At 35.6% G+C, this 18,490-nt stretch overlaps 1 protein-coding gene across 3 annotated transcripts in view; it reads left to right on the forward strand.

Moving 5' to 3' along the window:
* cad (caudal type homeobox) overlaps positions 1-18,490 on the forward strand; it is a 228,019-nt gene that overhangs the window by 43,404 nt on the left and 166,125 nt on the right. Inside the window, exon 1 of one of the 3 annotated variants that reach the window (XM_081739162.1) lies at positions 17,504-18,392. The exons of 1 other annotated variant lie outside the window; for it this stretch is intronic. In XM_081739162.1, coding sequence (XP_081595288.1) covers positions 17,669-18,392 — 724 coding nt within the window. In that variant the 5' untranslated portion in view covers positions 17,504-17,668. Of the gene's footprint in view, positions 1-17,503; positions 18,393-18,490 lie in introns of those variants that run through there. One more of the 3 variants, XM_081739163.1, reaches the window with a different exon arrangement.

Genomic DNA, 18,490 nt, shown 5'->3' on the forward strand with positions numbered 1-18,490 from the left:
ACATGAAATGAAATTTGACAAATACAGTATTATTTCTGAACAAAGAGCATAAGAAAATGGAAAGTCAATTGCATTCTTAGAAATGGTAAGAAGGATTATTGTTGTACGTGGAATGCGAAAAACTAACAAATTTATTTCGGGGGGGAGGGGGACTTGAGCCCGATAGCCTCCTAAATACGCCACTGAAGACAATTCTGCTCCTCTGATCCTTCACAGCATTGTTTTTCAACTTCATAAATATTTTGAACATCGCTTATATATATATATGAGAACGGTCTTACTCCTCCCAACCAATGTTGAAGACAGATTTGCGCCGATGCGTCCTACCCTTATGCCGTGTAAGCTACAGGATATGGTAATGATAAGAATGAATGAAAAATAGTGTAATGAAGAAAATGGGAGGCAGAATAACCCCGAGAAACCTCAGACACACTGTGTTTGTCCACCACAAAATCCACTTCGCGCGAGGAAATTCTGAAGTTCTGGAAACACAAACATAACATCAATTTATAATTTTTATTGTGAAGATCCGAGAAAGTAGCTGCACAGAGACTGACTTATATACTTGTTTCTCTTTGGTAAAATTACAACTGAAGTCATCAGAATAGATTGTAATTAATTTCTTAATTGTGACACTGTCATCCAAAGTGTTTACTCTGAGAATTGCTTGAAAAGTCAAGTAAATATATCTCATTTCTGTACACCGAGAATCCACCTGAGATACGATCTTGTGTACGATTACATCAGAAAGCCAATATTTTAAATTGTTCTTCTCTGCTTTCTTCTCGGAGTGGTTCAGTATCAAATGCGGGATTCAATTTCTTACATTGATATGATCTAGATTTTATCTTCAAACGTCCGGAAGAATTAATGGTTGTAACTTAGAGAAATGTAACCTACCCGTTTCTTGTGCCATAGGTTTTAAAGTCTTAAATCGTACACAGGGCTCCCTTGTGGCCATGTGGATAGCGTACGCGCCTTTGGTATGGGAGACCCGGGTTCGATTACCGGCGGAAACTCATGTGTATCGGAAACTATGTTAAGTTGTAGGCCCAAGGCTCATAGTCTTCTGCTGAATGGGATGCTTAACTCAAATCCACTCCAATTCGTGTACATTCCATCTTGTTTCAGAAATGCTATGGAAGGATTGCCGACCCTTGTATTTTAATAATCTGTGTGGGACAGATTTGATTTTCAGTCTTAGCGTCCCGTTCATCATCGAGGCTATATGAGACGTGGACCTACAATTTAACATGGAATCCGAACCAAATAAGCTCCCGCCAAGAATCGAACCTGGGTCCCTACGCTAACCGCTCATCCACTAGGGAGCTCTTTGTGTGGACTTGAAAATACCCCAGTAACTATACATAAGTCACTAAATTTTTGTATTACCAATAGACTTAATTTTTCTCCTTTCACCAAAGGTGTTTAAAAGATCGCTAAATCCAGATTTTTAAATCTAATTTTAATTTGATCTCTAAAAAGGTTATGAAATATATATATATATATCGCGTATCGCGCCCCCTCTAGAAGGTTTGGATCCCCATTTATCGGGATTCCTATACCCCCTTATTGTAAGTCCTGATAATATGCCTAGATTTAACGTTGGCTACACACTCGAACACAAACAAATTGTAGGCAATATCAATTTTGAAAATGCACTTGGAGAGTTTCTAAGCAAACAAATTATTATATTGAGTGCTTGAACTCACCTTGAATAAATTTAACTGTGGCGTTAACAGCTGATAGCGTAGTAACCCAATAACGTGCTTGGGACAATTCGTATTGTATGCATTCTGTTTATAATATAATAGATTTGATCATTATAATATGCTCATCTGGCAACCCTTAGCTTATAAGTCGATTTTGTATAAGTCTTCACGATTGTGGTATAAGATAAGCTAGAGAGAACAATACCGTGGCAAACAACACCAAAATGGAGTCATGGCAAACAACACGTAATAGCAATTTGATATTTTACATGGTTTAGGAGATGTGATAATGAATGTTAATGTTGGCAATACTGCTAAAAGTCGTGAAATTAGGAGAATATGTAGTAATCACGACTCTCAAAAACTGTTAGTCAAGTGTCAAAAGTACGAAAACAAACAACGATCGTTTTAAAAATTTCTCGCAACTACGTCATTTTAAGAAGTATTGCCAACTGTAGGAAGTATAGTGTAATGTCCAAGAGGTCGGGCACCCGAAAAATATAATCTCAGTGCAGAAAGGGGGCAATCACTCTAGCAAATAACAAGAACATTCATTTTTAACAGTTATAAATTCATCAAAATTAACATATAAAAACAAACAAATTATCTCATTGCGTTAGAGCATGTACGATTTATTGAACTTTTACATCATGTCTCTCCGGTCTTCATAAAATAACCCACTTTTTTTTTTCTTTTTTACATATATTGAGTAAACGTTAATGTTATTTTAAATGGTTACCTCGTTCAAATCCTCAAATATTTGGGCGATGATTTGATTACTTTCTATTAATTACTTTTAGTTTCTTGCTTGATATTCATAAATACTTTCTTTCTGTATGCTTTTTACTAGACTATCCAGTTATTTGATGATAATACAAACAGAGTTCGGTGTTTTCCGTTTGGCAGATTTGTCAATTGGCAGATTTGGTAATTGGCAGATTTGGTAATTGGCAGATTTGGTCATTGGCAGATTTGGTCATTGGCAGATTTGGTAATTGGCAGATTTGTCAATTGGCTGATTTGTCCATTTTCACGATTGGCGCATTTGGTCATTTTCGCGTTTGGCAGATTTGGTAATTGGCAGATTTGGTAATTGGCGGATTTGTCAATTGGCAGATTTGTCCTTTTTCACAATTGGCGCATTTGGTCATTTTCGCGTTTGGCAGATTTGGTAATTGGCAGATTTGGTAATTGGCAGATTTGGTAATTGGCAGATTTGGTAGTTGGCAGATTTGGTAATTGGCAGATTTGTCCATTGGCTGATTTGTCCATTTTCACAATTGGCGCATTTGGTCATTTTCGCGTTTGGCGCATTTGGTAATTGGCAGATTTGGTAATTGGCAGATTTGGTATTTGGCGGATTTGTCCGGGTCCCTTCACAGTAGCTTTTATTCCAGATATCAGTATATCACGATCGATAGATACTGCGATATGATCGAGACGGTGTTAACGGGCGAAGGATAAGATGCTAAAACGAAATTATCCTTAAACATAAAATTGGGGTGTCGGTTAGGTGGGAGATGAAAACACAACCTGCTGTATTTTCACCCTAAGTATTAAACTATCTACACCGTTGTTAACCGTGTGTGTGAAATCAGTTCCTCTGATTAAGAAATACCTTTCGCTCTAACCTATAGAAAATTTTAAAAAGTGTACAGAACTATTATTTCTTTGATTTTTTAAACCAGAAGTTTACGAGAAAAATGAAAACATAGTATAAAGTAAAGCGTGTCAGAAAATCATATACTTTTTTATTTACCTTGTTTTCCTACGGAATCATCAACTTCTGTAAAATAATAATAATAATAATAATAATAATAATAATAATAATAATAATAATAATAATAATAATAATATAATAATAATAATAATAATAATAATAATAATAATAATAATAATAATAATAATAATAATAATAATAATAATAATAATAATAATAAACATTATTCCATTTCATGTACTTTAATGTGAAATATTTCTTTCTTAAAATCATAATTAACTAAGCCCAATTGATGGCTGCAGTTATATTAACAACATTAAAATATTGCTGTAGGAGATAGAAGAATTACGTGTAAATGATTTACAGATCATATCGGATCTTGTTGCGAAACCAGAACATAAAATAAATATGGAAGTAAGAAATTTGAGGCAAAGCTAAAAGTATACGGGATGAAACTGAGTATATATATTTTTTAATATTCCAATATTTTCGATATTTTTATATTTTCTATAGACTAGTTTGACTCCTTATATTTCAATACTTTTGATAATCGATAGTTTCCAATATATTTCGAATCAGTCACGTTTCCATAACTTGTCGGGATTAATTTTTGATATCTAAAGTCTGAATTCCACACGACCTATAATAGCGCACTATAGTATAGCTGGAAGTAAAACATGAAAAAATGCTACGTGATCTGGCAGAAAGAGATACAAACTAAAATAATAAAGAAACACCTATCACTACTCGCTTTTTCACAAACCTTTGCACTCTTCAAAAACAAACCGCGTAACTCAATTTGTATCACTCCGCATACGAGTATTCAGCGATTGGTGCAGGAGAAAATGCTTCGTCTGTTTCCCGCAATATTTCTGCATCTGCACGTGCATGTAATCCTTCACTGGTAACCTTCCTGCCTGCATGGCCATCATCAAATATAGCGCGCGCTCTGCGTATTTGTCAGTGGGTGTAACTGTTTTCCTGTTAAATTTAAATTTTTGTGTAAGATGTCAATCCACATATAGAGATGTGCTTTTAATTGAAACTAAAATGTTCTTAGTGTGATTTAAAAATACAATAATTGCTGCTTAGGTTGAACAAGTGGAATTTCTTGGGGACTATTTTCTTATGGAAGAATAATGGTCATTTGGCTCATTGCAAGTGTTGCTCACTTCTGATTATATTTCGTTTTTTTTTTTTTTTTTTTTTTTTTTTTTTGTGAAGAATCGTAGTCAGACTGTTTAGTCAGTTTCAGAGAACTGGGATGCAAATGTTCATTATGTTAACCAAAGGAAAAACTGAGCCCTTGTGCTAAATTTCTATTTAATATATTAAATGCATTATACTTCAGATAATTGGAGAGCCTTTCATTGTATATAAAAAGTTGTAGGCCTACTATTTTAAAGATAAGTAAGAAATAAAGATAAAAGCAATTTCACCGATTCGAAGTAGCGTAACGTCTGATGTTAATTCTGTATGTTATAATCAGGGGTAAAAGTGGATCTGAAAAGGTAGGGGTACGGTAGCAAGCGGCATGACGTCACGCTGTTCCCCCGCCTATCCTTGCCCATTTTAATATCTTAAGAAGTGGGGGACGTCGTACATATTTTTCCGAGGTCGAGGATGGCGTTCTTCCTCGTTCTCCCACTTTTACCCCTGGTTATAATTCGCATATCGATTAAAAGAAACGATCGGGTTTAACTCTTAACATACCAAGCGGGGTCCTCTAGGAACCCCAGAGGGCGATATTTGGTGATACTCCTGCAAATAATAATCAATTTATTCTGGATGTTTATGTGTGTACTGCATCCGTTTGGAATATACTATCTATTACATAATTATATCAACGATGCGTTCGTTAAAAAAATACAAAAAATAAAAACACACTTGAAAATGTAAAAGCTCCATTGTTAAATTTGTATTTCAAATTTACGAACACAAAAGTATAAAATTGTACGAAAAACTGAATATTGCTCAAGTAAACATAATATTTGATGTGAACAATGCTCATTTAACTTAGGTATGCTTTTAGACACCCAAAAAATAATAATTTTGAGTTGCAATACTATGTTGAGAAATTAAAATAATACTTGGGGTCCGCAGAAGACCCCGACTTGGTAAACAACGTTGACGAATTAGGCTTGGTACGTTAAGGGTTACATGAACATTTAAGAATCGTAAGAATGATTGTCCGTTCTCAGGAGTAACTAAATATCTGAAAAAAATCTTCAAGGGATACTAAAATTGTAATCTATTCAATAACTAATATCTTTCTTTTTTTTTTAAAAAAAAATGAACAATTACTTGATCCACATGTTCTCTTGGCTCTACTTGAGAGTCACGTAGTGATCCGAAACTCAGTTTTGAAATGGATGGGGATAAAAGAGCACATGTTTTAGTACATCTGCTAGTCAAGCTAATAACTATAGTAAGACAACAAAGACTAGAGAACATAGTAAGATCCAATAGCTCTGATTCTAATTTTCCATGTTATCCCTTGACGCTATGGGCAGGCTAAAATAAATTTAGTAGTGATAGATTGAATATTTTGAACCATTAATGCGAACTCCCTGATATACAGAGGACGAAGATTTATGGTCAACCACAATTAGCCATGATTTGCAGTTACAGGGGAAATTTAAGGGATTGTCCAGCCCGGCTTCCAGACATGGACGTCCGCAGGACTTTTTCAAGGAGGTAAAATACTGATTCCACGGGGGGGGGGGGGACAAAAGACCGACACACAAACTCAGTCGCGAATACACAATATTTTGATACACGAGGGCACATAATACATCAAGTAAAACAACAGTTATTTACGACCGTATGCTTATTAACTACAGTAAATAATCTATAATACCAGATACTATAATATTTAATATGAATATATTAAGTGTTATAACATTTAAGTAAGCAAATTGGTATGTCTTGACATGCACTTCCAAAAACCTTTTAAAACCCAGGGAGGCAACATCCTCTTTGCCCCTTCCCCGCTGCGGGCAGCCATGCTTCCTAGTGTTCTTTGTCTATATTTATATGCTGCTTCAAAGATTCAGGAGAGAGAAAATGTATCTTGGTAATCTATCAGAAGTCCATGCCATTTCATTTTCAATCTCTCGGTCTTCGGTTTGTTTCTTAATTTGTTAGCTCGAGGTTTTCTATAAACTTTTTAGTCTGTTAGTTGGCAACATTTACACACTGCCGTCTGCGTTGTTTACAAGAGCTGCAAAGCTTCGTGAAAAAACGATTAGAGATAGATATCTGACACAGAAGAGAAGAGCTGGCGAAAGGCGTCCAGATTTATTGCCCTTTTCCTGGAACCCGACACCGCACCGGTCCTCCATCGCAACCTGCGGTGTAATTTCGCTGTCGGGTCTTTTCCTTCCACCCAAACAAAAGAGCCCCTATTGGTGCTACGAAGCCACTTAAGCTGACCGGCTGAAAGCACAAACACGTGTTCTTTTTGACATCCAAAAGGAAGGTTGTTCCACTGTTGTTCTTTCTGTTGTTCAAGCGTTGAAAATCAGCCAACATACCTCGAGAAAACGATAGGATAGGCCTATATACATAACAGGATTTCTGTTGCTCCTTCAACTAAACTCACAGAGATGTCAACTTACGGGGAAAATCCCATTATGACGATTTTTAACAATTTTTCGGAGAGGAGTAAAGAGATTTTCTTGTCGAAATTAGTGTAACATACATGAGATTTCTCAAATACGGGCAGACTTTACCATAATAACTATAGGACAGACTTTAAAAAGATACACTTTCAGATTTTACAAAACGATTTACTTCAAATCTCTTGAAGACATAGCGAGAACATAAAAACCAATCATTTACAATAGCGAATAGAGAAATATAATTACTCAATTACGTTTCTTTCCTTCGCGCTTACGGCTTCACATAACTAATGTATTTCCTTGGAAATTGAACATTTCAACAATATTAACAATGATATTTATTTCTTTATCTATTACGAAACTTGAAGCAGTTGTGTGTAACTCCCTTCCCTTTTGGGACCCGTAAAAAGAAAATATCCGGGTAAACGAAGACAGCGGGCGGTGTCGCTCTAAATTTTTTTTTCTCCCGGAAACTGAACGTTGTAGAAAATTTTAAAATTAATTCAAGATTAGATTTATTCTATGCACCAAACTCAATTCAATTTCGCGCAATTTACTGGTTTCTGTGCACAATGATATGCCTCTTGCTAGATCCACCAAATCTACTATAACACATAAAAATATATATATACCTAATCGAAATATGAAAATCTTTGAGTTTTACGTCCCACGGCTATGCCGGTTAGGCTAAAGGAGACGGTGATAATGAGAAATGAATGGAATGGTGGAATGAAGAAGGTGGAAGGAAACGGGAGAACCCCGAGAAAACCCACGCACACGGTGTTTGATACCTAATCGAATTAAAGTGTATATATCTTCGAATATACACCACCGAATATATACTTTCGAATTAAAGTGTATATAATTTTCACTGGATAAAGCGGCAAACTTGGTTTAGCCCTTGTCTTGATCATATCCTGAATTCGCCACTATATATTTTATTTCATTTCATTTATTTACTCCATCTAACCAGTATATGGTATTTGGAGGGTTCAGTTCACATGTACATAGTATTTATGTAAGATTATAAAAGAAACATAATATGATTTACAAAGTGATTATACATATAGATAAATATTTTATATTGTTATACGTATATTTCTAGATACTCTTTGACACTATAAAATTCTTTCTCTATTAGATACGTTTTTAAGTTTTGTTTAAGTTTATTTAGGTTTTTCTCTGTTTTTATGTGATTGGGCAAAGCATTGAATATTTTATTTGCCATATGTCTGGGACCCTGTTGTACCAATGATAATCTAGTAAAGTAAGACTTTTTGTTTTGATCTCTAGTATTGTAATGATGATCTTTCGCTTCATCTTCATTTTGCGTTAGACTGGGGACATATATATAGGGACATACACTGGAATCCATTTCGGGAGAGGCACAAATTCAATATGAGGGTAAATTATATTAAAATTACGCTGATTCATACTAGGAATGGCCAGAACCGGTTCCTGGTGAAACCGGTTTTCGGGTCTGAACGGATTCGGTTCTAGAAGATCCGCTTCCGGAACCGGTTTTCGGATCCAGGTCTGGAACTGGTTCTTCGGATCCAGGTCTGGAACCGGTTCCTAATATCCGGTTCTGAAACCGGGTTTTCGGATCCAGGTCTGGAACAGGTTCCAGAACCGGTTCTGAGAACCAAATCTCCGAGAACCGGTTCCTTGTGGAACTGGTTCCGCCGGAACCGGAACTTTGTGGCCATCCCTAATGCATACTAGCTTTGCTATCTTAAATAACTTCAACTAGAAATACAAATCACAGAACAAAGGAACGTTTATTTAAAAATTTTAAAAAAAATGAAAAAAAAAATACAGTTTCGCCAACTAACAATATATTAGGTTCATTACATTACAATTCTCATATTGTAAAGTTAGAATGTTTGATCATGAAGTCAATATGTTCAGTTAGTTGGCGAAACTGTTACACATTTATTTTTAAATAAACGTTGCTTTGATCGGTTATTTATATTTCTAGTTATTTAAAATTACGCCTAAAATGACACTAAATTCACAAAAAAAAGTTAAGAATTGGGGGTTCTGGACTCCCAGGACCCACTTCTACCTAAGTATATAAGCTATATACAGTATATTGATAAACTTTCGAGGTTTTGGGTCTGTGTAGCATACAGTAACAGTAGTCTATATCCTTTGTAAAAGGACCTATACAGCTTTACTATAGACTCCATAAATAATAACTATATGGTTTTTGTTTATGGAAGTTTAGTCTATCGTTTCTTTCCAGCGCTCAAGGGTCCCCACAAACGGCGAAAAGCTTAAATGGGGATCAATTGCCTCCCTGGCCCCACAACTTACGGCATGAATCCGAACCATCGTACACTGAGAAAAAAAAATGTAGGGACTTACTTAAAAAGATAGGTTACATGCGTAATTCCTGTAGTTTTTGGACTTAATGTACAGCAGACGTATAACTGAAAACGCATGTTTTATAATATTTTCTGTATAAGTGTTCCATCTATACATATTCTACTTTCCGTATGAAACAATACAAGCGGCCAGGATCTCACATACAAATGGACGTATATAACATATAGCTGACGAAGGTAACATAAGTATATGCATGTGATGTACGGAAAACTGTTAGATGTCAGACAACCTGCAACGGCATGATGTAACATCTAAGGGCAGTACCTATGTAGCATACGGATAACGTATACTCCATACTGATTTCTATAGTAAGCAAGAGAATACCATATATACCTATTTGTACAATTTACCGCTGTCCGGCGAACGGATTTTTCTCTGTGTAGTGTGTTTTACATTTTGTTCTCCCAGCGGGTCTCGAACCTGGGACCAGGTGCATCAAAGACTTTCGTGCTAGTCACTAGACCAACGGGGAAAGCTAAATGAACGATTTTGTAGTGTTCCTCCATGTTTTACTTATTTCCTTCTTAATATTCATTTTTTCCTCCCCCTCCCCCCTAAAAAATTGGACCGTATTACGGTGCTACTCATGTCTATTGCCACGCCAACAAATTTCTCTAGGGAAGGGATTTAGACATAATAAGTCATTAATATCAGTGAAATTAATGTTAATTGTCAAATTTTGACTTATTTTAGTCATGAGAATGAAAGTACGAAAGTAGCTTATGTACAAAAGTGGTACAGCGAAGTAGCTCAAGTGGTAGAGCGTTGGCTTCGCTTTCGGGAGGTCGTGGGTTCGAATCCCGCTGCCGACCATCCTGACTGGGGTTTTCCAGGGATTCTGACCTACCAGGAAAATGTCGGGATGATACCTACTAAAACAGGCCCTGGCCGATGCCTTCCCAAATCCTTTCGATTGTTATTGTTGTTGTTGGAAATCCAGTGTAAAATGGCCTCTGAGCTGTATCTGATGATTGTTAAATAAATAAATAAATAAAAGTACGCCACTGTCTTTGATTGTTTACGGTAATAATGAGTTTTTTTTTTTTTTTAATCAAGAGCTAAGGAAGACAAATTCTGCTCTGGTATTTAACAAAACGAAGCACATGAACAAATGGAAAAGAAAGAAAGTAAAATACCAAACGAAAAGTTGTCAAGTTCCTCATATAAAATGCATGGTGAATAAATTTTTTCTTAAAAAAAAAAAAAAAAAAAGTGTCGCAATGCTCAGCAGAAGGTGATGACACAGAGGCGTAATAGCGACACTGCATATCTAATAATAAAATAAACTATTTCAAATTAAGAAAATAACTTATTCATAAACATTTTTACATAGGCCCTAGTAAGATCTAAATTTACGGATTGGCCTAATTCACTCAGATATTGAAAAAAAAAGAGATAATATTAAAACACGTTACCTTCCTTCTTCAAATGTTATAAATTTTGCCTTTAGTATAACTAGAAGATTGTAAAGCAAAATGGGACTTTTTGCCTGTTGAAATGGAGTTTTTGCATGTTTGGGGTTGGCATTACTGACTCCACTTCAAAAGATGATATAAGGAACGAAGGAAAGAAAAAAATGGCAGTTTAGAAGGGACTGCTTCTGTTTTGTCAACAAAGGGACACATATAGGTGAAACCCACTTCTACACAATATGCCTTTTCCTTTTGTCATATTTGCCTGCGAGGAAATGATTTTATCGATATTATTAGAAGGAAAATAACCTCGTACCTGAAAAATACTAGATTGAGACATTAGAAGCAAAAGGGTATACCCAAATGTCTGAAATGTACGGAACATTGTGAAAAAGGAGAGAGGAAAAAAGGATAAAAACCATAGCTTGCTGTTGCAAGGAGAGACATCTTACATCTTTATTTTTTTAGACCCTCTAATCAGTGCCGTTTAATCAACGGGGTGTTCATGCAGTCAATTTAATGTCCTATCAGGTGAAGAGAGATTTGTGTGTATGTATCATGTTAATCTATATATATAAAAGAGAACGCACAAAATCCTTTGTCCGCTCATCACGCTAATACGGCTGAACCGATTTCTTTCATTTTTGGGGGGTTGTTAGGATTTGGACCCTAGATGGTTTTTATCATATCACTTTAATTTTCAATTAACAGTGTCTTGAGATAATTGACCAATCAGGTGTCCATACGTAGAAAAAATCCTTTGTTCGCTCATCACGCTAATACGGCTGAACCGATTTCTTTCATTTTTGGGGGGTTGTTAGGATGTGGACCCTAGATGGTTTTTATCATATCACTTTAATTTTCAATTACCAGTGTCTTGAGATAATTGACCATTCAGGTGTCCATACGTACAAATCCTTTGTTATTAGTTCAATCATAGGTATAAAAATAAACGTATTTATATGCAACCCGCAAGACCCTGTGACTCGGCGGGTTAACATAACTGACAGGCGCTATAAATCACTTGAAAGCGAAAAAGTAAAAATTATCTAAGTAACAAAGTTTATTGCGTTCCGGGATGACCGCAGCGAAGCGGGGCGGGTTGGGGTGACCGCAGCGAAGCGGGGCGGGTTAACATAAATGACAGGCGATATAATGTTAACATTAGTGCAATCTTCTATGGTTTTTATCATATCACTTGAAAGCGAAAAAGTAAAAATTATCTAAGTAACAAAGTTTATTGCGTTCCGGGGTGACCGCAGCGAAGCGGGGTGAACGCTGCTAGTCTTAATATAATAATGTTTATTTTTTCATTATATCTTGCTAAAAAAGAGTTTCAACCCCGAAACCCTCCTTATTTACGCCACTGTCTTTGATTGTTTCCTCAACATTGCATTTCCTAGCGTTGGCGTCTGGAATACTTTGGTATTTATGTGATACATACTGACAGTCGCGAAATTATGGAAGTTTGTTTCAATTTATTTATTTATTTTCGTCCTCATTTGTTTTTTCTTGTTTTTTTTTTAAGTATACGTAATGGCGTACCCACAGGGGTCCACTATGTCGGGACCCCCAAAACTTTCTACCTCAACATATTTTCTATATTTGTACATTTTCTTAATAAAACTGTACTTATTTAACAAGGAAATGATTGATGTAGCATGAAAATTTGATCTTGCACTTCATATGTACTCTTTCTCTTATAAAAACAGTCTAGTTCCATTATTCTTTCTGAAAATATAGATGGAAGTATTTTACAATTACTTATGGTCTCTTAGGGTCCAAAATAACACCCATTCAATACTACATAGAGAGCTCCTTCATGGCTAAGCGGTTAGCGTACGCGTCTTTGGCGCGGGAGACCCGGGTTCGATTCCCGGCGGGATCTCAAGTGGTTCGTATTCCACGTTAATCAGTAAGTCCACGTCTCATATAGCCTCGCTGCTGAACAGGACGTTAAACTCAACTCAATACTAAAGTTAATTCAACGAACCTTCTGATCCTGATGTAAACATTGCAGAATTGTATTACTCCGCCAGTCATCGGATGATTGGCTATCGGTCAGCGCTTCTTTCGAGAAGCACGTACTTCTACCCTGTTGATGTTTTACTTATTCCCCGCATGTGGCCATATTGTTAACTGTGATTCGCGCTAAAGTTGGGTCAAAACCACTTTCAATTCATGCGTATTCTCTTTTATTGTATTAATTCAATTAAGTTCTTAGATAAAGTGTTGTTTCTGTTGTCTAATTCTAAGGAATTCTGGTAATGAGCCTTATAAGCAAGGACTATTTTCTTGTGCCGCATGGGTGTTCTAAGTCTCTCTAACCAATAAAATCAAACAATCACCACGTGTATTTGTTTACATGAGGTACTGAACGTTCCTTGAATAAACTGACGTAATGGCTTGTAGTATTTATTGTATTATCCCCCCACCCAAACCGTGTACACCTCCCAACAAAAAATTCTGGGTGCACGCCTGAATAGTATTAATACGCGGGAAAACCAATGAAAGTCCATTTTTAACGATTTTTATTTTATGGCGCCAATCAATAGAGGGCAGCATGAGATTCCTGAACGTATAATTATATTTATTTGCCACAGAAAAGCTTTTGAGTCCTATAAAAATATGTTTTTAAAATGCTTGGGGGATGGAAGAACGATGAATGTTCTAGCATTTAAAAAAGGGGATAAGAGCATTAATGTGAGTTTAATAATCCCCCCCCCTCCAACTCTTCATATCGTAACGCGACCTCCAGAACTCATTCAGATCTTGACGAAACTCGGTATGAAGATAGGTAGACTATGACTTGTTTACTAGGAAGGTAAAATATTTTCCGAAGCAGACTTTTGGTTCCCGAGTTATTGATCATTAAAGCTGAGTTTTGGGCTGAATAGTAGTGTTGCGCACGGGACGAGACGAAAACAAATTTTCATACGAGACGAAACAGATCTCTTTCAATAAAGGCAGACATAATTTCGAGACGAGAAACATTTTCAATTTACCTTTTCGAGATGAGACAAACTCTAAATGTAGTATAGTCTCGTCGCAGGCAACACTGCCTAATAGCATGTAGCGAACGGGATCTGCAGAACTGCTCTGATCTTGATGAAACTTGGCACGAAAAGTAAACCTTCAACTTGTTTAGCAGTCACGTAAAAAAAAAAAAAAAAAAAAAATCCTGTACAGATATATTTTCCCCTTTGGATTTCGAAATAGCAAAAAATATCGAAACAGAATATCAGAAGATTTAAAAATAAATGAAATTCAATACCGGTATATCGATTCATAGCATAAACATTTTAGAAAATTTTAGAAAATATATCAATGTTTCGAATTTCAAAATATCGATTACTTGGTGAAAATACCACATACTGTGAAAATCCTTTTTAAAAAGTTGATATTTCTCGATTGCGTTATGAATGTGCTGATTAAATTTGAATTTATGCTGTGCCGATTTAAAATTATAAAAATATTTTTTATAAAAGGAAATTGTTTCATTGTATTAGGATAATTCCTAATAATAAACATTCTAATAATGTCGTTACACGTGCTATTGCTTAACTGCCTGACACGGTAACAGATGTCGCTAGCGATCAGATAAATTTTCCAATTTAAAATTATTGTGAGGATTTAAATACAACCTAAAAACTGGATTATTTCATTTCTTAAAAAAAAATTCAAAACACGACAACGGCCGTAAATATATTAATATTTAAACATAAATATTTGTGCATTTCGACAGTAATAAATTGTGCCTATTTAATTTGAATTAGACCCTAAACTTCTAGTATGTTATTTCAATTTAATCATTTCAAAATGGCTAGTGATCATATTAAATATAAATCATCTTCGTTACCTTCACAAGATTATTGCGTTAAAATTCAGTAAAATTTGGTTTTGATTAGAATCTAAAATTAGCGGTTAGAGTTTTCTTTGTAATTATGTGATAATAATAATAACAATAATAATAATAATAATAATAATAATAATAATAATAATAATAATAATAATAATAATAATAATAATAATAATAATAATAATAATAATAGGGTCTATAGATGCGAGAGGTTCTTGGTTCGAACGCATTTCATATGAGTAGGAAAAAATATGTGGTAGACAACAAAGCATCTGTGGATTTTCTCAGGTTTCATTTAACCTATCGCCCAATGATAATTATTTTTATTTATAATTCGTCTCCTTTTACCTAAAGAACATAACGTGAAATATTAAACTAAAACATTCACTATTATTATTATTATTATTATTATTATTATTATTATTATTATTATTATTATTATTATTATTATTATATCCAAAGAAGGATTACAGAGAAGATGATTGACAAAATAGTTGACAGTGAGAAACTATATAGAATAGAAATCAACATCCAAAGGTTGAGTCATGAAAACATCCCATGAAAACGAGCCCTAACAAAGAGAACTTCAAGAGGTCGATCATTAAAAGTATCTGAGAAGTATTTTGACGAGAAACGCTTACTGTACCAAAGATATCAAGTCAAGAATTGCCATAGCCGAAAAAACATTCAACAAGAAAAGATCTCTCTTAGCTAGCAGGCTTAATATTGGACTAAAGAAGAAGTTGGTCAAGTGCTATATATGGAGTATTGGACTGTATGGTTCAGAGACTTGGACATTACGGAAGTTAGAGAACAAATATTTAGAGGGCTTCGAAATGTAGTGTTGGAGGAAAATGGAGAAGATGAAATGGACAGAGAGAGAGCAACAAACGAAGATGCTTTAAAACGGATCGGAGAGAAGAGGACACTTCTAGCCAGCATCGTTCATAGGAAGACTAATAGGATTGGACACAACTTGCGAAGATGCCATAGAAGAAAAGATGGAAGAAAAGCGAGAAATAGGAAGAAAAACACAAGTGATCGATGATTTATTTATTTATTTATTTATGATTTGAAAAATAGAAGAAAATATTGGGGGTTAAAAGGAAGCTGAAGAGCGAAAAACATGGAAGAAACATTTCCAGAAACAGTTGCAGGACTCGCCGAAAGGCAGAACGCTTAATAATAATAATAATAATAATAATAATAATAATAATAATAATAATAATAATAATAATAATAATAATAATAATAATAATAATAATAATAATAATAATAATAATATATTCATAGATAGTCGACAGCTTGAAACAGCCCAATACTGTGTACTGTTCATTTATTTTTTAAAACAATACATGAGTACTTTTCAGCTATTTATTAATGAAGCTCGAATGATAAATTCAAAGTTGCAATAAAAATAACACAAAGTATATATAGTTGTGTACAGTAGATTCAGAACCTACCTCAACATACAATTTAGATACTCTAGAAAGACTATAAAAAGGAAAATTAGGTGCTAAGTGGCTCGAATTTATGTCCTCATAAATCAGAGAACAAGACTCGTATAAAGTATTACTGTCATAAACGAGTTATGAGTGATAATTCAACATTCTTATTATTATTGCACCTGATTCACTATACAGTTCATAGTGTTGGCGCTATATAGGCTAGTTGTTTCGCTTTTCATTGCGGTGGGTTCAATCATGTTTTATGGCCTAAAGGAGGCAAAGACGACTGTGCTATTAACTTAAAAAGAAGAAAAAAGTTTCTACGGACAATTTGCGAAATGCTATAAATAAATACTGTCTTCTGCCATCTTTCATTATCATTCATAATTTTGATCGACTTTTGCTTTGAAATTACTATATAACAAAACATTATTTGTAACAAAACTTAGTGATATGGGTGACTAGGACCCAGATCTGCATCTGAAGATATAAAATCACACGGACTTACGTACAGTAAGAAAGAAAGATAAACTGTGCTATTTCCTAATTTGTTAACTTCTTTTTCTTTTCGTTGGCTTCAAATTTATGGTATTTAGAGACCAATAAAGGACAATTTAGCATTTTAAAACCTTTAAAGAGCAGAAGAAAAACAAATGACAGGTTAAAATGTTTAAAAAAATGTAAACAAAATAGGCTAGTTTGTTCAGTTAGAGCTATTTATGTTAGATGTTTGTATATCTTGTTAAAACTCTAATGGTAATAGCCTTTAAAAAAATCTTCCATTCTTGAAAGATTGTAAAATGGTTCCGTTTTTCTCGTTGCTTCCTGGGGGCCTCTTAACTAAATGTAGGGGAAGAAGTATTTTAGTTAATACAATAGAAATGTCCAGTTCGTAAGTACTTTGAAGAATTTTTACTTACCGACACCTTTCAGTTTTCTCCATTGGCAATGGCAGACACGCATTGAGCACGTTGAAACAAGTATAGGTAATAATAAATGAAAGATCAATGAAATAACATTACATAAACTATATGTACTGATTTGCCTGCTATATATGTTTCTTTAAACACAATAAAACATTTTTATTATTACGACTTTTTTGTGTATGTTGGGTGGAACTATTTCTTCCTATACAGAAAAATAAATTTTAAAAAAAGAAACAATACGCCAGCTGAAAGAGCTGTGAAGATTATAGAAGCAAAAAAGAAAGAAATGCGTTTTGATGGAGAATTAGTCGGCCAATCAGAGTTTGTAACGGTAACCTCCCGACCTAGCGCCATGATGCCTTGCCGCGCGACGATCCATTGGCTACTCACAGCATTGTCGGCAAATCAGTGTAATATTTAGCTCCGCCTCCCGCGGCGAGTGCGTGCGATCTCCTCTCCACGAATGCAATCCAAACAGTTTTGAGTGAAGTGTGTGAAGTTGTATAGCCGTGGTGCGGTGAACTAACTATGGTGGTGTTGTGAAGTTAATTGGGACGTGTGTTGAATTTTTTTTAACATGGTATCAACGTACTATAATACATTAGCCATGTTTCCTGCACCAAATCGTCATACTCCACATCATGGGGCGCAAAATGCGTATTTTGGGTACGGATACCCTCAGCAAGCAGGAGCGCAGTATGCTCCTAATATGAATGTGTCGGAATTAAACTGTAATTTGCAGCAATTTGCTGTTCCACAGTATGAACAGGGGACCGCATCTCCTACTTGGCATACGCCAGCAGTGTACACAACGGGACCTCTTGGCCCACCAACCACAGGACCTTCACCATCTTGTGCTAGGAGCGTAGCGCCTTCATCTGCAGTGTACGACGATTGGCACTCCGCGGTTCATGCCCCGCCACAGTCACCCAGTCCACATATAGTCGGAACACCGCCTGCAAGTCACAGCCCCGGATATCCGGGTTACAAATTACCGCACCTGGATGCATACGGATCATCGTGTCCCCAGCCACAGGATCTTAGTAGCGCCGGGGCCCACTTGCCCCCACCACCTCCAACATCTACAAGCACCGTAGCGACAGCGGCAGGACCCGTCGGTCATCCATCCCCGGACTCCGGGCTCGCTGTATCCAGTGACGGGGTGAGCAGTTCAGGGTCTCCCCAACATTTACCCCATCCACCGCAATTAACCCCTGCGGTTACGCCAGCAAGGCCCCAGCCCGTTAGAAGTCCGTACGAATGGATGAAAAAACCGTCATACCAGAGTCAGCCAAACCCAGGTAGGTCCATGTTTATTTAATCTATTTCAACGAGAAAGAACAATGTTCTATTACTGTAGAAAAAGAATCCTAATGAACTTTTTGTTTTGATTCGCGTT

The sequence above is a fragment of the Thermobia domestica genome, chromosome 14 (genome assembly GCF_964235325.1).
Source record: "Thermobia domestica chromosome 14, izTheDome1.hap1.1, whole genome shotgun sequence".
Classification (NCBI taxonomy): domain Eukaryota; kingdom Metazoa; phylum Arthropoda; class Insecta; order Zygentoma; family Lepismatidae; genus Thermobia; species Thermobia domestica.